At 39.3% G+C, this 26319-nt stretch overlaps 1 protein-coding gene across 46 annotated transcripts in view; it reads right to left on the bottom strand.

Annotated features, from left to right (window-relative positions):
• Positions 1-26319, bottom strand: part of RIMS2 (regulating synaptic membrane exocytosis 2) — a 466814-nt gene that overhangs the window by 399677 nt on the left and 40818 nt on the right. For 44 of the 46 annotated variants that reach the window (XM_078393641.1, XM_078393664.1, XM_078393670.1 and 41 more), the window contains exons 2-4: positions 21678-21710; positions 21198-21284; positions 2838-3048 (exon numbers count right to left, since the gene is read on the bottom strand). In XM_078393641.1, the coding sequence (XP_078249767.1) occupies positions 2838-3048; positions 21198-21284; positions 21678-21710 (331 nt within the window). The remainder of the gene's footprint in view (positions 1-2837; positions 3049-21197; positions 21285-21677; positions 21711-26319) is intronic. The other 2 variants (XM_078393663.1, XM_020783438.3) reach the window with 1 other exon arrangement.

The raw sequence follows: 26319 nt of genomic DNA, 5'->3' as shown, positions 1-26319 counted from the left end.
ATTCCTTGAGAAAGAAGCCACTAACTTTATTTCGTTTGTTGGAAATTGTTAAGTCAGAAGTCTATTGTACACCTAATTAAGTTATTTGGCTCTCATGGCAATTTTGTCACCTGGCCACTGATATCTTTTCAAACTGCCTAATGGCAATTGAAAAAACTCACTCAGACTGTGATAGAGACACTGGCTTGGAAAAGTTAGTGGAATTCCCCTATCAGCATGACTGCTAACTTTTCCAAAGTCTACACAGGAATGTGTATTGTTTTATTAATACAATGTTTAAATCACATTGCAGGGAATCTAAGCAATAACAAAAACATTATTATAATCAGAATCAGGGTGGATTTGATTTAAACCACTATTTAAAAAACCAATTTTTGACAATTTAAATTTAAAATGTGATTTTTAAAATTTAAATTGTGGTTGAAAACACAACTTAAATCAATTCACTTTTTTTAAAGCATTGCTTTTTATCCACCCTGAGCAGCATACTACCAACAAGAATCTGAGCTTTCAAGGGGACCCAAGGCAGCTCACAGTATTAAAAGGAATAGAATTTAAAACATAATAAGTTAAACATTAAAAAACAATTAAAGTATATACTAATTAAAATAAAATTGAATAATTAAAAGCAAGTAAATCTTTAAAACTACAGTGGTGCCTCGCAAGACAATGTTAATTCATTCCGCGAAAAACGCTGTCTTGCGAAAACATTGTCTTGCGAAACGCAGTTCCCCATTGGAATGCATTGAAATCTATTTAATGTGTTCCAATGGAAAAATCATCATCTTGCGAAAATCGCCCATAGAAAACATCGTCTTGCGAAGCGCAACAGCGATCACAAAAACCAATTGTCTTGCGGATTAATCATCCTGCAAGGCAATCATCTTGCGAGGCACCACTGTATCTTAACTCCAAAGATACATTCAAGGATTCAATCATGATTGTTAAAAGCCAGCCTGAAAAGATGGGTCTTCGGCTATCAATGAAGGGATAAAAGGGAGTGGGCCAGCCTGATCTCCCGAGAGAGAGCATTTGATAATCTGGAAGCTGCCACAGAGAAGGCCTTCTCCCATGTCCCCATCAGACGGGCCTGTGCTGGCATATGGGGAGATACAGTCCTTCAGATAGTCTGGACTTAAGCTCTATAAGGCTTTATAGGTAATAGCAACACCTTGAATTGGGCCTTGAAATGGACCTGTAGCCACTGCAGTTGTTGTGACATGGGTGTTACAGTCTCCCTATAACTAGTTGCTGAATTTTGCACCAGTTGAAGTTTCTGAATTGTCTTCAATGGCAGCCCTTTCCATTACAGTAATCCAAGCAGGATGTAACTAAGGCATTTGTCACTGTAGCCAAATCAAACATCTCAAGGAATAGGCACAGCTGGTGCATCCGTTTTAATTGTGCACAAGAATTCCTGGCCATCACCGAAACCTGGTCATCAAGGCTCAGGGATGAATCCAGAAGTACACGCAAGCTGCAAACCTGAGTTTTCAGGGGGAAGTTAACCTAATCTGTCTTTTGATTGACCAGGAGCACCTCTGTCTTCTCTAGATTAAGTTTCAGTTTGTTTGCCTTCGTCTAGCCCATTATTGATGGCAAGCACTGGCTTAGAACCAAGACAGCTTTTCTGGAATTAGATGGAGAGGAAAAACAGAGTTGGGTGTCATCCACATACCCATGACACTGAACCCCAAAACTCTGAACAACCATGTGAGCTGATCTATTTGAATCCTTCACAGACCCCACTTCTGACTCATTCAAAATGAGTCCCATCTTTTTCTCTTCCCTCCCTTAAAGAGACTCTACACTTAATTCAGTATGTAATAGGCAGAAATTCAACAAACACACTTTCCCCACCACTACAGATTGGTAAAATGCTGTACCTGTTGCAGTTGTGTGTCAAATGTTAAACCAAAAGGGAACTTAAAATCAACATGAAATATCGGAAATTGTAAGGTGTCTAGAACTCTCTCTTGATCTATGTTAGCCACACTTACTCAGAAAAGGATTGAGGGCAGAGGAAGGAATGCATTTATGTTTAATCAAATTATATTATGTTATGCATCATCGAGTTGGAATTGACTTAGAGTGACCTAAGCAGGGCTTTCAATGAAAGTGAGATATTTAAGGAGTGTCGTACCAGAGCTACACTCCGTGTGAGCTTCTGAGTCAACATTTGAACATGGGCCTCCTGAGTCCTTGTCCTATCCACTACATCACACTGGGTATCCAATTAATCTAGACTTGCAACTAAATCCATTAAAGTTTAGAGAAAAAAAATACTGAACTGATCACCCACATAATGTTAATGCATATATTATAACTATATAAATATATTCACTAGTAAAAGTTACTTACAAACAGAAATATGTAAGTAAAATATTTCAGCTTACTGCCTTCTTCAGCTGCTGTGGTTTTTTTTACTACAGCAACTGAAGAAAGCAGAAGCACTAACATTTTGCTTAAATATATCTTTTTGTAAATCACTCTTATAAATGGATATATATTTTAGTGATTAACTGCATCCCTCAAAGACATTTAAAAAACAACCTGGACTGAAGTGCTATATAGTTTTCATTATCTGTTTCTATACATGAATTCACTAATATTAACACATACTATTTAAAATATTTAAAACTGCCATCCTTATGTCATGGTATGTGATTGCTTAATCGTATTTTTAAAGACTGATATGTTGATGCGTACTAATTCTTCTACTTCTTTATAATTCATCTTTTGATGACCTCATCCACTTGAGTTGATGGATATATGCAAACTGTTAACACTCCCAAAGTCATAAAATCTCAGAACTTGTTACCAAACATATCTCTTACCTTGTTTGAGCGTAAAGACACTCTTCCTCCACAACGTGCACAGAATTTAGTTTGGCAATATGAACAATTATGGCCACAGCCATCGGCAAATTTTGTTTTGTGGCAAATACCACAGGTTGGAGCATCACTCTTCTGCTCCTGCTGCTGTTGTGATTCTTCACCCATTTTTTTCACCTGTTCTTTATACATTTCAAACTGCTGATGTAATTTCCTGCAGAAGAAAACAGAAAAATATAATCTTACAATTGCAGAGCTGGAATATATTTTATTTATTTATTTATTTAACTTACCCGAAGGTCTATTCAACTAATTAAAAAGAATCAATTTACCATTTTCATAAACAACTGATTTCATAAACAACTGACTTATATTGAAATATAAAGTACACATTGCAGTAACTCAACATAGAAAAAGCTGAAATTCATGAGGATGTCTGTTTGCTCAAGACCTCCATACTAACATAAAGATATAGAGGCAAACTGATGGCTAGATAAGACTTTCACTCTCATCCCAGTTTGGATGAGAAAACAAGACAGTCAGCTAGAATGTCAAAACAATGACTCAGATTTGCTGAATTTTTTAGCAAATGATATCCTTCTCCTCTTCTGTTCTTATCCACTATACCTCCCTCTCCCACTGCTTCAAATAATAGGAATAATCTTCAATAGGAGGTGGCTACAAACGTTTCCGTCACAAATTGTGCCTATTGTTTTGCTTTTCAACAAAGAATTTCTACAACACAAAAGATGATTGAACCTAGGATTTGGGATGACTAAACTACATGGGACAAATAAAAATAAAAGTACATAAATATGTTTATCCAGGCTTCAAAGTCTTTTTGTCACTGGCTGAGGAGAGGTTTGGGTCTTTTTTGTTGAACAGTCTATGGTATGAAGTTTCTCACAGCTGGTTTATTGCTTCTTTTTATTAAGAGTTCTATATTTATATTTTTAAAAGTAACCACACATTGTGGAACCTGAATGAATAACCAACAATGAATGGTGTAGAGGTAAGGGGAGGAAAATGAATTAACTTGGCAGACCTACTTGCTTGCCCTTTTCATTCACAATGCCGAATACTGAATAAAGCTGAACACTTTTTATTAATCTGGCAAGTCTGGTACTGGCAGTATGCCATCCAACAAGTGCTCTGCAAGCACATTGCTAAGAATATGACTAAAAAGTAAATACGGGTAGAGTGCCATATGGCCAGTTGAGAGGTGATTGAATCACCGAGGCCAGGTTATACTGTAAGTCTGTATTTAACACTACTTGTATTACTTGTCTTCATTTATTAGTACAGACTTCCTCAGAATGTATGCATTTTTCTTTCTTTAGTAAAGTTGTTACATTGCTTATAGTTTCAGCTACAGAAAGCTATCCATTTCAGAAAAGACATTGCTTGGGTCCCCCTTCTCTCCTCTTCCTATGCCCAGGCCATATAAAAAGGCAAGACAGGCTGGATGTGGCCCGCAGGCCGTAGTTTGGAGACCCCCTGTGTGGATCATGAGAAGCTATAGGTCACTTCATTGATATGTAACCTGTACTGTGAACCAGAAGCTACTGTTAGGACAGAGTATGGAGAGACAAAAAGGTTTCCTATAGGCAGAGATTTATTTCATCTCCTTATCTGTTTGTTATGTACACAGAATATATCATATTGATATAGAAAGTTGATATAAAGCAACTAGAAAGTTGCTCTTGAGAGACATGGTGGCGCTGCAGATTAAACCGCAGAAGCCTCTGTGCTGTAAGGTCTGTAGATCTTCAGTTGTAAGATTGAATCCATGTAACGGAGTGAGCGCCCGTCGCTTGTCCCAGCTTCCACCAACCTAGCAGCTCGAAAGCATGCAAATGCGAGTAGATAAATAGGGACCACCTCGGTGTTGCACTGGCCATGTGACCACGGAAGATTGTCTTCGGACAAACGCTGGCTCTATGGCTTGGAAACGGAGATGAGCACCACCCCCTAGAGTTGAACACAACTGGAGAAAAATTGTCAAGGGGAACCTTTACCTTTACCTATATTCATATGAAGAAGTGAAAGTTGGGAGAAAAAACATCAATAATTTAAGATATGCAGATGACATAATCTTACAGGAAGAAAGCAGCAATGACTTGAAACAACTTCTGGTGAAAGTGAAAGAAGAAAATACCAAAGCAGGTCAGCAGTTAAACATTTAAGCAGAGAAGAATCATGACTACAGAAGAACTATACAATTTTGATGTTGACCATGAAGAAATTGGAATTGTTAAAGATTGTATATATCTTAGCTCAGTCATAAATTCTAATAGAAAGTACAGCCTAGAAATCAGAAGAAAACTGATACCTGGAAGGGTGGCAATGAAGGAATTAGAAAAGATAATCAAGGTTGTGTCATTGGAGACTAAGACCAAGATCACTCATACTATTGTATTCCTATTACCGTGTGTGGATGTGAAAGCTAGACAGTAGAGAAAGCTGACAGGAAAAATTGATTTATTTGACATATGGTGCTGGAGGAGAGCTTTGCAGATACCATGGACTGCCAGAAAGACAAACAAGTGGATCCTAGAGCATATCAAGCCTGAACTACCCTGCATACAAAAATGACACAACTGAGGCGGACATACTTTGGGCACCTTATGAGAAGGTAAGATTCTCTGCAAGAGACAGTAACACTGGGATAGGGTGAAGGCAGCATGAAAAGAGGAAGACCAAATATGAGATGTATTGACTCCCTAAAGAGGGTTGTTGAGGACAGTAGATTTTAGAGCTCTCTCATTCATAGGGTTGCCATAGGGCAAGAGGCAACCTGATGGCATGGAACAACAACAGTCTTCCTTGAAATTTCTGTAATTCTGTAAAGGAATCTATACATCTCTTGTACCAGAAGCAAAGAGGGCTTAAAGACCTACTGTCTGTTCAGTGTTGTCATCATTGCCTAGTAGGTTTCAGTGAGTGGAAGAGGCTGGCAGAGCACAACTGAGAGAGAAGCTTATGGGAGATGATTATGACTCACAAGTTCGTAAAAGCATTTTGAGGAAGTCACTTATGGTGCAACTACACAATCAAAAAAATATCGTTTCATCCAGTATGTAATCACAGTTTGTCAAACTGGGTTTCCCAAAATGAATTGATGTAGCTATCCAGAGGAAAATTTGCAGGACTCAACTGTGGTTAGATTGAGTTCCAAGAACAGAAGTGTTTAAGGTGGTAACAAGGAGCTAACTAGCAATTTCCACCACTCTCTCTTTTAAATCTGTTCTCCTAAGTGCTCTAGTATAGTCCAGTGCTGAGTTTTAACCTTCATAATAATCATTTTTAAAGCTGTGTAGAAACTTCAGGCACATGGTTGAGTGGAACTGACACACCCACAAGACACACCCTCTTTGCATTAGATCCGGCAATCACACTGGGCAGACAGTACACAAAAGCAGTATCAGACTGATTGCAGCTAAAGATACGAATACCCCCGCACAAGTGGATATAACAAAGGCCTGGCCCCCTGGGACCAGACTGTCCACTCACCTTCTGCTGCTGTTGCGGGCTCTGCACTCCCTTCATATCACTCCACAGCTCGCGGTCGACTAGCCACTCTTGGTAGGAGGTGGGATGACAAGCCTCGCTGCCAGGTCAAAGAGTGGCTCGTCGACCAGGCACCCCAGAGTGATAGGAAGCACAGAGCCCACAGCAGCAGCAGAAGGCGAGTGGACAGTCCAGCCCCAGGAAGCCAGCCCCTCGTTGTGTCAACCTGTGCGAGGATATTTATATTCAAATACTCTCATCTCTAATTGGAACAGATTTAAACTAACCCTGCAAACTGAACAAAAGAGATGATTCTGTACCCCATTTTTCAGGAAATATAATTCCAGAACAGACTTCCCTGCATTAAGCGTTACATTCTGTTGTCACTGGATTTTAATTCAAATTTATCTGTGCCAAATCTGATGTAGATTGCAGGATAAATTATCAATGTTGTTGCCCTTATATAAGCCAGGTACTGCATATTCAAAATGATGTTCAAGGAAGTTTTCCTTTTATTATCTCCAGCTCTTCATCTCATTCTGCTACCACTTCTTACCAATCCCTATCCTTTCTCTTATTCTTTTATACTGAATTTAAACTCTAAAAGAGACACTATACAGTAACTCTACAAGATTATCAAGACACATGGTTTATTTCCCTTTTTCTTTCTTTATCACTCCTTTTCCCCACTAAGCATGAATGTGGAGCACAACTGCTTTGATATAGGTCTTAACTTATTCTATTAATGAGTCTGATCTTGGCCCACACTGCCCTTCTGACTTTAGCTGACCATTTACTGAAACCATTCCTCTGGTGTTCTTTTAATTGGGTTGATTAGGCTTTCCTAAAAACCTAAGCCAACAACATTTTTATTTCATAATACTAACTTTATACTTGGCTAAAACAAACATTATTTTTAATTTACTTTACACTATGGTTAAGTCATAAATGGGTCACAATCTTTAAAAAGAATGGTGTAACATGAACAAACACAATATTGTTATATTTATGTACAGCTTGATATCTTGTAAGAAATTACAGCATCTATCTTTTTGAAGCTACTCAAATAATCCTCTACGACTATGAAGATATTATCAGTACTAGTAAATGCAGAATTAACTTTCTATAAGACTTCATCTCACGTGATGAAAATAAACAAGTGACAAATAATAGATCAGTCTACCTTAACTCAGAAATATAACACCCCTGGACATTACAGTATCAGGCCTGAAACGAGTTCATTCCACATCATTTACAAGATTCATGAGACTGCTCAATTATTAAGTAACTTGTATCCTTTTACTGCTACTACAGTATTGTTCTTACCTGATGGTTTTCCTTTTTAATGAATAGGAGATAAGTATGGACAATACAGAGTGTGCCAATGTAGTCAGGGATCTGGGGCGTTTACCACTTCATCATCTAACCTTACCCTGTTCAAAACTTTGTATGTGTGATAGTTGAGAAAAGAAATGGTCTGGAGTTATCTAAAAATAATAGTTTAGACACTGATGGCTTATACTGCCATGGCTGTTGATGCAATGATTTTAGTGCAATAAAATTGATTCTATAAGTAAATAATAAGTCAGAGTCAGTGGTAATTAAGCATTAAAATCAAATATAAAAAGAGATGTGTTAGGTTATGGAAGGCAAACTATGATAAAACCAGATTGTCCCATGATATCATGAGGGACATAGGGAAATAAACATGTACAGTATATGATATAAATGCCTTTGTCTGCATGCAGCATACTGACCACACTGAAATATGAATTCCCAACCACAGGCACACAAGCTTAGTGATCCAGCTGGTGAATTTTCATATGATGTGATGAAAAGTGCATCTCCCCATTACCACACCAACAATGTTATATATCACTTGGGTACACTATTTATTTGTTTGTTTGTTTGTTTGTTTGTTTGTTTGTTTGTTTAATATGCTGCCCACACCAACACTGTCATCCACAACAGAAGTGAAAGACAAATTTTACGACGATCTGGCAGCTACTATCAAAGAAGTTCCTGAGAGAGAGCCACTGTTCATTCTTGGAGACTTTAAAGCTAGAGTTGGTGCTGACCACAATTCTTGGCCCACTTGTTTAGGCCGTTTTGGAATTGGAAAGATGAATGAAAATGGCCAACTCCTGCTGGAATTTTGCTGTTATTATGATCTTTGTGTCACCAACACATTCTTCAATACGAAGCTTCAACACAGAGTTTCTTGGAGACATCCAAGATCCAAGCATTGGCATCAGCTTAATTTGATCCTCACTAGACGTTCTAGCCTTCCTAGCATTATAATCACACTCAGTTACCAGAGTGCTGATTGTGATAGTGATCACTCCCTGGTGTGTAGTAGAGTAAAATTGTGAACAAAGAGACTGTATCACACGAAAAAGGAAGGAAGACCACATATTGACTTTAGCAAGACTCGCGATCAAAGAAAAGTGGAGAAATTTGCCCAAGCACTTGAGGAAATCCTTCCAGGCCCGGCTGAGGCAAATGCACCTGAACGTTGGGAACATTTCAAGAATGCTGTCTATAACACCGCCTTGTCCACATTTGGCAAGAAGACCAAAAATATGGCCTCCCCTCCTCGGTCTCAGACACATCCCAGGCCATCACATCAGCCCAAAGGTCCTCCTCTGTGGTGTCTTGTCCTGTCTTAAGTTAGAAGTCCCACCATGGTTGCACCAGCCACTTCCACCTCATCATCCCTGCCCCTACCCACTGGGAAGCTCTATGTGGGAAAGGCTGCTGCTCATCATACCAAGATGGGGATCACAGTGGTCGGGTCATGGGGGCTCTCATCATACCCACACCCATGAAGAACGATCCCCAATTTTCACACTGGTGGCCATCTTCCATCCTCAGTGTTCAGGCTGATGGATCCTTCAGTTTTATTCAATTTTATTCCTTTGGTATGTTCATTGAGGAAATCATAACATTATTCTCTTTGGGCAAAATAAAATTATCTATTCTATCCTGTTGTGACTTCTTCACACAAAAGAAAACTTTAAAAAAATTAAGCATGTGTAATCTAATTGGCATCAACATTTATCAAACCAAAATATCTCTAAGGCTTTATTACGATTTTTAAAATATGAACGTCTGTAATTTATCATTATTATTGGAGGGAGGAACAGCATTCGTATCAAGCTCTTCTCCCTTTTTAATCTTTTTTAATCCTTATTTTTAATATTTACAAAGTAGCCAGCTGCTCAAGTGACTCTTTCCGGGACACATCCATATCTGTCTCAGAAGTCAAGCTCTCTCTCTTCCTGGTTGGGAGTTTAAGGTACTGTATTTATTTACAAACCTTGAAGCTGCTGCTACGTTAACAAGACGCTATTATCTCTGGCTTTGTTGCTCCTACTCTTCCGTTCAAGATTAATTGCAGCAAGGAGTTACTGCTACACTTGTAGCTCTGAGTTGGATTTTTGGTAGCTAGTTGTTGAAAAGAGAACTGTATGGGGGTTAAACGATGCAGATCCAGCCCGGAGCAGCCGCTTGCAAGGGTGGTGAAACAACTGAAGATTGATGAGTTTGTAACAGCCAACTGTCCTGTGAGTAACCTTGCTACACTACCTATAGCTTCCAGCATTATCACTAACAACAGATTTGCTTTGCTGAGAAATTAAACACTCTTGTCCCCACCGGGTGCTTGTGACTTATCTGCAATTTCTACACCTTGTACTCCCCTTACCCCCCCCCCCAAAAAAGTACAGTTCTCCTCTGAAAGTAACTATCCTAACTTTCTAGCTGAACAATGTCTCTTAACAGCTCAAACAGTAATAGCCATCTTTGAAAACTTACAACGGGTCTGCAATCAAATGAACTCAGTTGAAAGTGCCCTGGGGAAACTTACTGACACCCTTCTTCAATCAAAGGATAATACACAAAGCAGGGGATTCAAAGAAAGGACGGATGGCAGATTTAGCAGTAAAGATGGCATACAACAACCAGCTCCACAACAATTGGCTTCCCAAATGAAAAGGGAGACAAAGTCCTCAAAGATCTTTCAGAGCACTCAGGTGATATTACAAATTGCTCCAATTGACATCAACAGAAAGAGATGGGAGACACACAGATCAGTGATGATCTCCTTGAGTCAACTGTTAAATATAGAAGCGCGGAAGATAGACCTCAAGAATATTCGATGGCTATAGAAGTGCAGAAGTATGGTAATAAAAGAGTTTGTCTCACCTTTGAACATGCTGTGATCCCTCTCATTCTCCTAAAAATGAGAACTTACCTGGGCAAATTTCGAATTACTCCCTCAAGAGTTTTCTCTGAACCAATGACTTTGCCCTCTCTATGGAGCAGACCTACTTCTTTGATCCCTGACAGCAATCCTCAAAGAGTAACCAGGGAAGACTTCAACTTTACATCTGATTCCAATGCTGGGAAATCAATAAGGGTACAGGCAAAGAACTTAACAATCTCCCCCTTATCTGATCACAGGTCTTCCCTTTGTCATAGAGAAGAAACTCAAGCTCCCTTGATTGACCTTAGCAATAAATGGGAGGAAGTCAAAGCTAGTGTTGCTTCAGTATGTAATAAGACCATATCACTGAGAAATTTCCTAATGATGGATGACTCGGGCTTACAAGCCAAAGCTGCACCCCTCAACCAATATCCAACAACAAGTAATGATAACAGCTTGATACAAAAAAAAACTAAGCAAGATCCTAAGCAACAGATGGTAACTCATCAGGATATCCCAATTCTGATTTCTTAGAGAATGAAGAAACTGAAAACAACAAAGGACATCTCAGGCATGGGGCTAGTTCACAAGAATCATTTGATTCTGAACTTTGAACATTAGCCACCCTGGAGAAGGTCACGACTACTCAACTTAGCCATCTAAAAACTGTATCTCAACCCACTCTACCACAACACAGCACAAATCAATCTGCAGACATGCATCACCCTGGTTCAACCGACATGGCTAAATCTTTTAATATTAACACTCAGGATCCTCCCCATCTCCTGATCTTATCGACTGACAGAAAACTATAAATGACATCATCTCTGTTCTGTCATGGAATATAGCAGGATGGAATGCAAAGAGCAATGACAATTCCTTTATCAAGTACCTTTCTAAGTTCGATATCTTACTGCTGCAAGAGACTTGGGCACTAGGGGAAATTGAAGTGAATGGTTACTCTGCCCACCAAATAAGTGCCACTCCCAGTGAAAAGAGGGGCAGAGCTAAGGGCGGCCTTCTTATATTGGTTTCAACTAAGCTCAATATTATAATAACCAAACTTCCCTCCCTTGATCAATATGCTGCAGCAGTGAGGGTCAAATTTAATCACAGTACCATAGCGTTCATCAATGTATATTTACCACCACAGAGACAGAACGCCCAGATCAAACGGATTTACCAAGACCTTGAATCCTATATTCAAAACCTTTTGCTAACTAACAATAACCAAATGATAATTGGGGGTGATTTTAATGCCAGATTGGGTACAAATGACTTGGCTCTTTATGCTTCCTATAATTTATGCCCCCCTGATGGATTACACTTCCCCATAGTCACTAGGCGTCTCTTTAAAGATACCATCAGTAATTATGCAGGCCTTAATTTGGCACAACTTAGTTTATCGGCTTGACCTACACATATTAAATGGAAGAACTTCAGGTGACATACCAGGGGAATTCTCTTTCTGGTTGGGAACGAGGATGTGTACCATAGATTATATAATTGTCAGCTGTAACATACTGAATACTGTCATCAATCTGGTGATCGACAGTAAGATTGATAGTGATCACCTGCCATTAAAATTGTCCCTGAAGTTACAAGAACACAACACTCATATTGAGAAGGCCTTGCCTGTGAATCCTGAGATGATACTAACCAACTCCAGGATCAAATGGTCAGGAAAGGCTGCAATTTATTTTACTAATCTACTTAATAACAATCAGTTCTCTGAGATCCATTCCATCTTTCTCAAAGCGGGCCAAAGTAGCAACGTAATTGTGCTATATGAAACACTAATAAATAAACTAGTAGACTTAGCTGGTTCAAATAGCTCAACAAAAACCCATACTAACAAGCGCAGGTCCTATAACTGGTTTGATAAGGAGTGTGTTGATGCAAAAAAACTGGTAATTTCAAAATTTAAACAAAATAAAAAACAAAAACCCATTATCAATGGAAGTGGAGGAACTTCTGCAACTCAAGAAAGGCTACAAGAAATTAATTAAAGAGAAAAAAAGGAGAGCTCAACAGATACAATGGAAAAAATTATCAAAGCTGCCAGGGGGAAAGATATGAAATCATTTTGGGAATCCATAACATTGACTACAGATAATCCTTCAGTTAGGATGAACTCTTATATTAATGCTCGAGTGTGGGAAGCTCACTTCCATGAGCTTTATGCCAAAAGAGACAATCCCTCATTTCATGTGAGTCATTTATATATGAATCTACCAGAATGTCACTCTGTATCAATCTCTGAAATAAAAGACCTTGTGAACCAACTGAAAATTGGTAAGGCCCCAGGCTGTGATGGTATTCCTCCCGAACTCATTAAGAACAATTGTGAATGGTGGGCCCCCAATTCTGGCAAACCTTTTCACTTATATAGACCAAAACGCTCACATGCCATAGGAATGGGGCACAGCCATTATTATCCCCATTTATAAAAAAGGTAAAAAAGACAATCCAGCTAATTATACGCCAATCAGTTTACAACCCATAATTAGTAAGCTTTATGCCAGACATTTATCATGGAAATTGATAAATTGGATGGAATGAGAGTGTTTTGGCAGATGAACAAGCTGGATTTAGATCTGGTAGATCTACACAGGATCATGCCCTTATTCCAAGGCATCTAGTAGATTACACTAAGAAGCCCCAAGGGTCCCTATTTGCCGCTTTTATTGATCTTAGATCGGCTTTTGATTTAATTTCACAAGATAGGCTCTGGAGTAAGTTAGAGTCCTCCACATTAGATCGACGTCTTCTGCTGCTTATGTATAAGATGCATGAAAATACAACACTCAGAATTAGATGCAACAAGGAAGGACACTTGTCTGATAAAGTTCTAATCTATAATGGTGTGAAGCAAGGGTGTATATTAGCTCCGTTGTTATTTAATTTCTATATCAACTCAATGGTAGAGTTCCATCCCCCCAAACTAGCCAACAGACATATATCACTTCTGTTATATGCAGATGATGCAGTCCTAATTTCACAGACACCAATAGGACCAAAGAGAGTTTTACATGCTCTTGCACAATACTGTAAAGATGAAATGCTAGAGATAAATTACTCAACCAAAGTTTTAGTGTTCGCTCAAAGGCCCAGGATCTATAAGTGGTTAATAAATGAGCATGAGATAGAACAAATTAAGGCTTATAAATATTTGGGCGTTGTTCTCCAATATAAAGGAAACCACAAGGCCCATGTTAACAATGTGGTACAAGCAGCACAAAAATCTAGCCTTGCTATACTAAAATTCTTCTATTAAAAGGGAGGTCAGTACATTCCAGCTGCACGAAGATTGTTTCAGGCCAAATCCCTTAGTCAGCTTTTGTATGGAGCACAATTGGGCCCCTATACTTCGTTTATCCAGTTAGAAGTAGTTCAATCCAAATTTGTGAAAGCTATATTACAAGTACCAAGAGGGGTATCCAATGCAGCCCTCAGGCTTGAAGTGGGCTACCTGAAGGTTGAAGCCAGAGCTAAAACTTTTGGCTAAAACTAACCTTTCAACCAATTGGACTGACTTCACTGGTATTACAGGATAATCATCAGTCACCTTGGAAGAGAGCAATATACCATAAAATCAACAGATACAGCTATTCGGTAGAAAGTATCCAACAAATGGGATACGTTAAGGCCAAGAGTACTCTTGGGAAGCGTATTATTGAGACAGAAAGGCAGCAGGACCTTGGTACTATCAGAAATAGGTTTATACTTGACAACACACTGCTATCACCCAAACCGGCAAAATATCTCTACTTACCCTTAACACCTAAACAACACAAAGCTCTTACTCTGGCCCGCTTCAATGCACTTCCATCAGCAGTTCAGGAAGGGAAGTATAACAACACCCCTTACATGCAGCGTTTATGCCCCTGTAACTCTGGTGAGATCGAATCTATCTCCCATGTGTTACTTCACTGTGCTTTTTACTCTGAAGTTCGAGAAGTCCATGTTGACCCATAAGGGCATTTCCTGGATGATCAGAGGCACACTACACACAGCTTTTGCTGACAGGGCGATGCCGTGGCAGATATATTGGGCTAAATTCAGATATGGTGACAAAAGTTGCTAAATTCTGTGCTGCTGCAATAAAAATCCGTGAAGGAAAGGTTCCACCTAAAGCGCAGCTATAGAATCTGTAAATTGGTGTATACCAATTTAGTATAATGATCACATGGGCTCTATGAGCTTCAAAGTAACAATTTTGGCATTCTATACAAGCTGTAATAGCCCATAGATAAGGCCTATGATAGGGAGGTAGGATATATTTAGTAATGTATATATGTACATAGATGTTTTTAGTGCTTTGGTGTTTTTAGTGTTTTTAATGCTTTTATATTGTTTTTATGTCTCCTAATTTAAAAAATGTATCTTACTTTTGCTGGTCAATGACCGTAATAAACATTTGTTGTTGTTGTTGTTGTTGTTGTTGTTGTTGTTGTTGTTGTTGTTGTTGTTGTTGTTGTTGTTGTTGTTGTTGTTGTTGTTGTTGTTGTTGTTGTTGTTGTTGTTGTTGTTGACGACTAGCCTTCCAGAAGTTTTGGACTTCATCTCCCAGAAACCCAAGCCATCATAGTCAGGGATCATGGGGAGTGACACCAAAATATCTGGAAGGCCAGCATTTCAAAACCACAGCTTTATCATAATACAAATTTTCTAAGACAAATTTTCTAAGGTGGAGTCTCCTTCTTTGGAGGTTTTTAAGCAGAGGCTGGATGGCCATCTGTCGGGAATGCTTTAACGGAGTTCCTGCATGGCAGGGGGTTGGACCCAATGCCCCCTGTGGTGTCTTCCAACTCCTTGATTCAATGATTTTAAGATCCTAGCATACCTAAAGAAGGCAGTAGTAAGACCATTATTGAAAAAACCTTCCTTGGACCCACAGTACTGAACAATTACTAGCCAGTTCCTAACACCCCATTTTTGGGAATGGTGCTAGAGCAGATTGTGGCTTCTCAACTCCAGGAGTTACTGGATGAGATAGATTATCTACATCCATTTCAGTCTGGCTTCAGGCCCGATTATGGGACAGAGATTGCTTTGGTTGCCTTGGTGGACAACCTATACTGGGTACTGGACAGGGAGAGTGTGTCCAGGTTGGTTCTGGTATGAGGGTGCTTGAAGAACTGGGAAGCCTGGGATCCCTCAGGCTGACAGGAAACTATAGTAGCAAGGTATATCTTAATGGACAAAGATGACACTTCCTGCTGCTTAAGCTGAAGAAGGAAAGTCAGGATAAGGCAAAGAGAAGGGTTTGACACCGAATAACCCTTAGAAGCAGCAACGGATTGGAAGGGATGCCACTTGTAACTGTAGGTATGAATGGTACAAAGCTTCCTAGCTGCAGCAATTTGATCTCCACAGAATCCTCCAAGCCATGAGGTTGAGGCAGTTGAGGGCTAGGCGTAGAGGTTCACTGGAACCACCTGAACTCCCTGGATAGGTGGATACAACATGGAAGGGGGGGCATTAGGAAGCATCTCCTAGAAATAAACTGCATGAGAGCCACAAACGTTTGGCAAAAACTCCTGGCTGTTCTGGGTGAAACGCAGTAGGGTTAAAGTCTCATGGGGTAGAATTGGGTCAGCTGCCAGGAGGAAGGAGGTTGCCTCAAAACCTGGGGGAGAGCAGAGATAAATCCAGTGGGTGGAGGATGCATCTGGGCCAGAACAGTCAGATTCGAGGTCTGAAGCTGAGATGAGGGCAAAGCAGCCAGATTCAAAATCTGAGCTGGTATGCCAAGAGATTAGGTTGGAGAAATGGGACACTGGAAGACGTCAGGCTGAACAGAAGATGACATCCATGCAGGCAACAGGTAGGAGGTGCCTCCCTGCAGGAGTCCTGGTTCCATAAGGTGAAGAAGGGCTGTAGAAGAGTCATGAGGACAGAAATTGAGAACTCTGTAGAGGGGAAATTGTCTCAGTGGATCCGGGACTGACTTGGACCAAACCAGAAACTGGCTAAAGTTTGGGGAAGCTGTTGGCAGGTTTCCAAGGCAGACTAGGTCTGCTTGAGGAGCCTCCATAGAAGGTGAGAACCACTGCTCAACTGTGCAGTGGTTCTCACAACTGTGCAAAAAACTGAAGACTTTTCCAATTTCAGGTTCTTAGATTTTGGGGGGAGTTTGGAGGGGGATTTCAAAGAGGTGGGGGTTTTTTATCTTCTTAATCACAATGTCTTGAATGGTCTTTGGAACCAACTGTGAGGAACCAATGGCAAGGGGGGGGTACCATTCCAGAGATACCAGCTTGATCAGTTGTATCATCAGGTTTAGGATCCCGAGGCTCCTGAAAAAACTGGTCCGTCCATGTTAGAAGATGGACACAAAGATTTCTCCCAAAGATGAGTGTTCAGGTGAAAAAAACAAATTCTTGATGACCAAAGTACTAAAGTTGCGGCAATGTGGGACGGAATGGGGCTGGTGTGCCTCTCCTAGGCAAGAGAGTTTCTGGGAGTGCTTGTCCAAAAGTGGGATTTTCCTACCAGAAGTTGTGCACTTTTTGAAGGAGCTCCCTGAGGCCATAAGTGGAGGGAGAGGGAAGGGTAGGGGTGAAAATGAAAATGAACAATAAGGAGATCCTAACAGGATAATAAAGTGAGACTCTCAATAGGAAAAACACAAGAAGTGAAGAAGAAAAGATGGTAGCTAACAGTAAGGTCAAGAGCGTTTCAAGCTACCACCGCAGTGCTTAAAAGGTACTGAGGAGATCAGGATATTGCGCACCAATACATGTGCACTGGGAGGAGAGGAGACTAACAGTCTTTCTTTTAAGTTTTTGAGTCTCCTGAGTCTTCTTGCATGCACGCCACAGAACCCATGTGTGAAGGCCATGACGAACATTCATTAACATAAGTTGGTTCATATATGCAAGATGGAATAATGTTAGACCTTTATTCTTTTCTACTGTCATCTGATGAAGTGAAACCTGTTCCTATGGAAGTAGTTTTGAAATTTTGAAGTTTGACTATTCAATTTATCAAGAGAGCTTGCAAATAAGTTCATATTGTCTATGTACATTAAGTACGAAACATCAAAATCATTTCTCTGATAATTAGGCTTGTAGCCTTTAACGCTATCACACAGTAATCTAGACTGGGGACTTAAAAGCCAGGCAGAACCACAAAGGGCTCAAATGATCACCTTGAAAAACAAACTCTTTTAATAAGGGTCCCTAATTCTGTTCTCAGTTCATTAATCTTCTATATCCACTGCTGAAGGATGCAGTTGCATTCAAAACTACACACGTTTGCCAAAATAATTGATTCAAATAACTTGTAAACTGTGGGTAAACAAGTGGTAGGTCAGTAATTTTTAGGATCAGTACAAATGCCAGATTTATGAAGGAGATAGGTTATTCCATTCTGAATTCTAAAGTAAGATCAGGGTTGTCAATGGCTTCATTACAAATTTCTCAATACAGTGGAACCTCTATTACATACTTAATCAATCCCAGAAAATGTTTGTCAGTTGAAACGTTTTTAAGTAGAAGCTCCATTTCCCATAGGAATGCACTGAAAACCGATTAATCCGTTCCGGCCGAAGGAAAAAAAACCAAAAAATTAAAAATAAAATAAAATAAAATAAACAGAGCAAGTCCCATGCTGGGACTGCAAAACAAACAAACAAACAAAAAAATCCAAATATATATTGGAGCAAGTCCCACAGAAACATAACCCCCCCAGCCCAAACCTATCCTCCAAAACCCACCTAAAATAACTATTTTTAAAAAGGAGCATCTTACCCATCCGAAGCCACCAAAGCCTCCCGGGGGTCCCCCACTGCCATGACTGCTGCCATCGGAGACCTCCCGGGGGTCCCATGCCACCGCGATTGCTGCCATCGGAGACATCACAGGAGTCCCCCACTGCCACGATCGTCACCTTCAGATACCTCACGGGGGTTTCCTGCTCCCACAATCACTGCCTTCGGAGGCCTCCCAGGGGTAGACCAGGCCTCCCAGGGGAAACCCTGGTAGACTGGGCCTGCCAGGGGAAGCCCTGGTAGACTGGGCCTGCCAGGGCTTCAACCAGGGCTTCCCCTGGTAGGCCCAGTCTATCCCGGGAAAGTCTGTGTCAGGGTGGGGAAGCCCTGGGAGGCCTCTGAAGGCGGCGATCACGGCAGTGGGGGACCCCTGGGAGGCCTCCGAAGGCAGCGATCGTGGCAGTAGGGGACCCCCATCAGGCCTCCGAAGGTGGTGATCACGGCAGCGGGGGACCCCCGGGAGGCTGATCTTCCCTTTTCCTAACCATTGGGGCAAAAGCCTCTTCACAACCAATGGTTAGCAAATTTAAATTTCCTGTCCTTTTCCCCTGCCTTTTTTTGTTCGTATCTTGAAGCTCCTTTCGCAAGTAGAAGCAAAATTTTGCAAACAGAGCTGTTCATAAGTTGGATTGTTTGTAGGTAGGGACGTTCGTAAGTAGAGGTTCCATTGTAATAATCAATAATAATCAATAAATTTCCATGAAACATTGTCAAAGCATAGAAACATATAATAACTGAGTTAGAAGGAGGCTATAAGCCCAACCCCGTGCTCAAAACAGGAATCAAAGTCAAAGCAGATCTGACAGAGAGTTGTTGAATTTTCTTTTGAATGCTTCTAGTGTTGGAGCACTCACCACCTCCAAAGGTAATTGGATCCATTGTCATACTGCTCTAATAATCAAGAAGTTTTTCCTGATATTCAGCCTAAATCTGACTTCCTGCAGTTTGAGCCCATTATTACATGTTCTGTATTCTGAGATTATCAAGGAAAGATCCTGTCTCTCCTCTGTATATCTTTCAAGTATTGTGGCCTGTGTCATAGCGGTGAGTACATACCATCCTTAGCACATTAGGTTACTCTATTATTCAAGACAGAGAATAACTTAAATAAGACTTAAATTTAGATCCCATTAGATCTCATTGGACAATTTTTCACTAAAATTATAAACCAAGCTATCAGATATTACATAAGTTAATCATTAGAATATTTTACAAGTACACCTGTGATTAAACTATATGATAAAACCAGATATTTTTAGAAAGGAAAATGTTATCAGCTACTGATCCAGTTTATTTATTTATGCATTCATTCATTCAATTCATATGACACACCATTAGTGCAAGCACTACATTGGGCTGTTACACAAAATAAAAACTTACAAAACCTCAATAAGACCCACAATAGCCAAAATATTTCACTCTACACAGACTCTAGAAGTCTACATAGGAATGCAATATTAAAAACTACACGAAGACAGTCTTACAGATTCTTACCTATTTTAAAAATGCTTGAGTAGAATCAGTAATATTACACTGAGGGATAGTGAGAGATTTCCTGAGAGGAAATACAGGGATGTATTTCCCTCAACCAACAATAAAAACAGTTAAATGCAGTTATAGCTCTGGATCACAACCTGTGTTTTATCAATACAAATTTATCTCTAAAGAATACTCCAAGTGCAAAATCCAGTTTTTCTTTTGCAAATCCATTTTATATTCTTAGTATGAAACTGTGGGAGGGTCCTTACATATTTTCCTCTGCAAATACATATACTGTACAAATACACACTGAATTTTCCAAAGCTTACAAAGAATTTCTGGGTACTGTATCTACTATTTACAATGCACCACAAGACCTTACTATAAAGCCACATGTTTGTAAAGCTGTATACCTGTGTTTTGAACAGTATTAAAGTTTTCAGGAGAACATATATTAATATAAGAAAAAAAAACAGTAAAAGGTTTTGTAGCAAAAATAGTAATACAATCTACCATGTAAAGGAAGAATCTGATAGCACACCCAGCATTAAAATTGTTTGACTGGGCAAACTTTTTGCTCTATTTTTCTTAGCTATTATATTACAAACATATTAACGTTTCTGGATTGTTAAGAAACTGAACAAGCCAAATCATAAGAATTAAATCCCTAAGTATAATTTAAAACCTCTTCAGTTCTGAATATCATTAAAATAACACTAACAGTAATACTCAAGATATTCTTATTTGTTCTGTTTTTTAAATTCTTAATTCATAACTGTCCAATAGTAGAGTAAATGTTAAGTCCAAATATTCTAACTTTGCCATTTCTGTCACAATCATCACTTTTTAAAAAACAAAGAGTGTAGTCTTTGTCCAAATGAACATGCATCTATGCATGACAGCAAGAAACAAAAACAATATCTGTGAAAGCACTGCAACAACAGATATTGCAAATTAATAATACAGTGATGATGTAGGTAGTTATTACGTGCACAAAAAGAACATGGCCATCTGCACTACTGGGATGAAATTCAAGCTCTTGTGCATATCAATCATATTCCGTTTTAAGGAACTCTGCACATGAACTTCATGAAATAAGCTGGTCTGACACAGGTCAGGAAGTACCTCTACCAATCAAACTGCAAACTAGGTTCAGTTTTCTTTGCCAATGGATGCTTGAAAAGCAACATCAGTTATACAGCCTACTTACACACATCTTAACTGAGCAGCATGTCACACTGAATTCAGTGATACTTCTCAGTAAATGTGCATAGGATTGCAGCCTCATTTGTAAGATTTCTTTGAAGGAATTTTCTAATTATTTAAACATACCCTTTGGTATGTTTTAATGCTACAGCAATACTATGTCTATAGATATCAGCTTACTTACGTCTGAGGCTCCTTTTCATTTTGTTGTTTTTGTTGTGGCTGAAGAACGTTATTTACCAGTTCAGTGATCCCACTAAAGGGAAACCACCTGTTTAAATAAGCAAATAATGTGACTGAATAACCAAATAAAATAACACTAATATTAATGCTTTCTTACTCCATCATAATATTTTTTAAAAAGGCAAAGAAGCTACAGCCAATGGGAATGTTCACTGCAATTAAGTCAGCCACTATAAGGATGTAAGGGAAATAAAGTTTTACATTTAAAGAGTCCACAAGCAGGTAGCAAGAAACTACATCCAACTAAAATGTGGATGAAGTAAGAAGCTGCAGGCAGCTCTTACAAGCCAATCAGGAAGCAGATGACTAGCCGCAGCCTATCAGATATCAGCTAAATCTAATACCATCAAAGGTGCAGAAAGCAGAATATGGCAAAGGTAGAGAAGTCAAGCCCACTGCACGTTTAAGATGTTTTACTTACTGTGTCCCTTGTGATTTTTGTTCTTCTTTGACCCTAAAAAGATAAGTTTGCACAACTGAGTGCAGTGTACTACAACAGAAATCCTACCTGGAGCCTTCTCTCAGTATTACTTGACTGAAAACAGTAAAACACTAGAAGCTAATTCTAAAATTTTTTGCACTGTATTTGGTGATTGGCATCTCTCTTTTTTTCAACAAAATTATCCCAAATATTAGATTTTTACAACTGCAATTGGCTGTATGATCCACAAAACTGATGTAATTCCAATTTACAGTATTGTATCAAATTTCATACATTACTTCTATGACAGGTATGATGCTACACATAGAAATATTTCAAAAATTAGATTAAATGCATCAAAATGCAGGGATATTTTAGATATTTACATATTTGTAGTACAGGCAATCACTGTTATCTCCAAATTGCATTTATAATTTTTCTGTTAAGCATACATGTTAAGTTTGAGGTGAAATACATACCTCAAATAGTTTATACTACTATAAGGCTCTTTAATAAATTAATTAATATCCCTGCTTTTCTATCAACAAAAAGGCTAACAAAAATGAAATGCATGTGAAAGTAGAATCTTGGTTAAAAACATAACAGAAAAACAGAGTTAAATAAAATTTAAAATGCAATTAAAACACTATAATATAAAGGGCAGTCAGTACTCAAGCCTCAACATTATACTTTGTATTTAAAGCAACAAAAAAGAACATTAAACCAGCTGTTGTTTCAAAGGACTTCCTGAAGGGGGAAAAATTGCCAGATGGCAAAGGATCAAATGTCAGGTTTGGGTCCCAACTCTTAATCCCTCTTCAGTTCTCTTAGCAGCCAACAGGTATGTGAACAATGAGGGATCCGAAGAAAACCTATTCTTTCACAGCAGACATTCCTCTTCACAAGGGAAACTCTAATTGTTCGTGCAGAATTCAGACAGATCTTAGCACTTTAAATATAAAAAATCACCAGGGTTATCTTTGCATAAATGCAAACAATAAATCTATTTCAGAGTATTAATGCACATACAAGAGCCCATCTAGTTTCCACTGGCAAAGGTTTCCGTAGCCTGGGAGCATAGTCATTAGACGTGCTTCCAATGCTGGCATAACCAAAGGAAGGATGTTGGATAACAGTGACAAAGGCTTTGGAAGCTCCCATAACTGGCCTGGCCCACTGTCTGGTGATATGATTCCAGACCAGCTGAAGTTTCTGAACACTGTTTTAAAGGCCATCCCCACACAAAGCAGATTACAGTAATTGAAACATGAAGTAACAAAGGCATCCTGGCTAATTCACTGTGGCCAGATCAGATATCTGTAGACACAGATACACACCAGCTTCAGCTGTGCAAACACATTCATGTCCTTCATCGCAGGCACATCCAGGTTCAGAGCTGAAGCCAGGAGTACATTACATATGATGACTGGTATAATAACCAGAAGTACAGGACAGTGTGCAAACACTGGGATTAAGTACACAAGTCATCAAACAGCATTTTCCACAGAGTAAGCAAGCAGAAGTATAAAATGGAAACAAGTCTCTAGTTAACTCACTCCAATTTCTGTTTTGAGAGATAACATAGATTTACATTTTGTTTGATCATACAAGCACATTTTGCTTTAACTATTCTCGGTTAAGGTTTTATTAGTTCACAATTATTTATTATTTATATTTACCCCACCTTTCTCCTAAAAAAGGACCGAAGGTGACTTAAATCATTTTAAAAAGACAAAATGTAAAAGCTAAAAACACTGCATTCATCAAAACATTTAAAAAGAATACCATAAACAATATTTAAAATGTTACATAAAATTCATTACTAAAACAGATTTGAAAGCAACACCAACAACAAAAACCACCCTATTTTAAAACCCCTCTTAGACACACAGCCTGAAGAGAAAGGTCTTCATCTGCTTGCAGAAGGACAGCAAAGATGGGGGCAGCCTGGCCTCCCGTGGGAGAGAGTTGCAATGTCTGGGAGCAGCAACAAAAAGGACCTTCCCCCATGTCCACACCAAACACACCTGTGAAAGTGGTGAGTCTGAGAGAAAAGACTCCCATGATTATCTTAACACCCGGGCAGTTTCATAAGGAAGACGTGGGCTTTTATATACAGTAGCTTGGATTCAAATGTTTGTGGTTTTACAGGTTAAAACCAGCTCTATGAATTGTGCCCAGAAATGGATCAGCAGTCAGTGGAGCTGCTGTAGCAAGGAAGACATTCCCTGTGATAAGTTCCAGGCAACAATCAGGATGCTGGGTTTTGGACCTACTAAAGTTTCCTGACACTTTCTAAAGACAGCAAGCACCACATAGAATACATTACAATAATCCAGCCAGGATGTAACTAAACCATGTGCCGTCATGGCCAGGTCAGACCTCTCCAGGAACGGGTGCTGCTGCAGCACTAGTTTTGACTGTAAAAAGGCACTGCCAGCTACCACCAAAAACTTGGGCATCCAGTCTGAAAGAGAAATCCAGGAACACCTGCAAGTTGCAGACCTGTGTTTTCAAAGGGAGTGTGATCCTAATCCTAACCCCAACCAGCATAGGCTGCATCCCTATTCCTCAAACTGCCTTTCAACTAACCAGGAGCACTGCTGTCTTGTCTGGATTCCTCCAGCACTGCATTCTGAGTCCCCCACCCACCGCAGCAAAGACTGGAGTCACCATACAACAGTGTGTCCAAGTCCATCCCACCATAACCAGGACTTAAACCAGATTGAAATGGATCTAGATCATCCATCTCATCCCCTGGAACTGAGAAGCCACAACTCTAGCACCTTGCTCATGAATGGAACATTAGAGACTGGCCAGTAATTATCCAATAGCATGGGATCCAAGGAGAGCATTTTCTACAGTACAGTATTACTACTGGTTCCTTTAAGTACTGTATATGCTGGGATTCTACCCTGCTGCAAGCAGGCATTCATTTGCCCTAATACAGAAAATCAGATCTAAAGTGTGCCCTGCAATGTGGGGGTGGGGGTGGGGGGGGAGAAACCATTTAGGATAGAGATGGTGCGGCTAAAAATACTGTAAATAAATAATAAATAAGTCCCAAGCCACTCCTGACAAAGCTGCCTTGGCATGGATCCTGAAGTCTGAGATTCCACCAGTTTGGCTAGCTCAGGATGAAGACTTTTGAGTAGCAGGGTGGGTGGTACACCAAGAGAATTCTGATTCTGTGCCAGCCTCCCACCTTCAGATACACACATTCAAACCCAGAAATCACGAGAGGCCACAGCAACTCCACATCCCTGCCCCTCCTCGAGGTCTTGCCTTCTGCTGTACAGAAAGCCCTGGTGGACAAAACTGAGTGAGATTAACAGCCCTAGCTTCATCCAACCAAGGCTCTGTAATGCAAACCAGGTTGGTATGTTCATCAGGACCAAGTCCTAGATTCCTGTAGTTTTCTCATTTACCGAACTGACATTAGCAATTACTGTATTTATCTTTTCAGAGCTCACATAGATATTATTCAGTGCTTCACAAACTATTTTGTGATTAGAAAATTTAAATAGGTAGCCTATACTTTGCTTCATACCAAATGCTAGGTCATATTAGCCATACTAGTGTGTGATCATTCCAACTGTCTTTCATGTGCTTGGATTCACACCCTTGAGTGTACAGTTGATAGTATGTCTAGGCATGTGACAGACGACCAGAAAACTGTAAAAGGTTTTCCTTATTCATCTAGTATTTCACAATAGGGATCTGGCTCTCATTATTCAAGAAATAATTTATAGTTTACAGTATATCTCAAAGTGGTTTACAACACACTACAATAACTGGATAGTTAAAAACTAGTAGGAGATATGTATCTGAATGCAGTTGTTCATTTTAAAATCACTCATGCAATAAGCAATTCAGTACTGGTTGTGTTATGTGAAACCTGAGTACTTCATAAATTTGAGTAGCTTGGAAAATGTTAAAAGGTAGTAAAGTAATACAGTTTAATTATCTTTAGAAATTTGTGCTTACTGTTATAATTCTATTCTGTGATCTGATTACAGCTACTTAATAATTGACTGTATTGATTTCAAAACAACAGCCAAAGTTTTAAACAATTATATTTTTCTTGAGTGAGATTACATTTTTAGAGGAAAGGTAATACTAGCTCTGCATTTTATTTTTATGCACTCATTGAACAATATGTTGTTCAGACTGTTGTATGAAGCGAACTGTTGAAAGCATAATAATTGAATGAATCCAGAATCATATTTACCTAACAAATCATTGTTTAAAAGCAGGTACTCCCTGCTCTTGTTACCAGTTAATTAGGAACATTCGTTCATGTTTGTTTGCAGTTGGTGTATTCATTTAAAGCAAAGCGAACCATCATTCATGAAGAGATTTTATGCAAGCAGGAGTCTGTAAATAAAAATGCCATTAATAACTAACCTCAGTGGAACTCTAAGAAACATATTAGGGTTATTAGAATTGAGTATCTGAATTAATTTGCTCTTAAAATTTGCTTTTACCCTAAAGTGACTTAAAAAAATAACAGGACAAAGATACTCACGTGAAGTACAATGTTTTGAATATAAAGTTCCACAAGTTGTTGTTAAACAGTAACTTCAGCTTCAGTAATTACGCATTTCTAGCAAGAGAGAAACAATGCGCAGAATCCATCTGG

The sequence above is a fragment of the Pogona vitticeps genome, chromosome 4 (assembly GCF_051106095.1).
Source record: "Pogona vitticeps strain Pit_001003342236 chromosome 4, PviZW2.1, whole genome shotgun sequence".
NCBI lineage: Eukaryota > Metazoa > Chordata > Lepidosauria > Squamata > Agamidae > Pogona > Pogona vitticeps.
The sequence above is the reverse complement of the archived record's forward strand: the minus strand, read 5'-3'. Positions and strand labels throughout refer to the sequence as shown.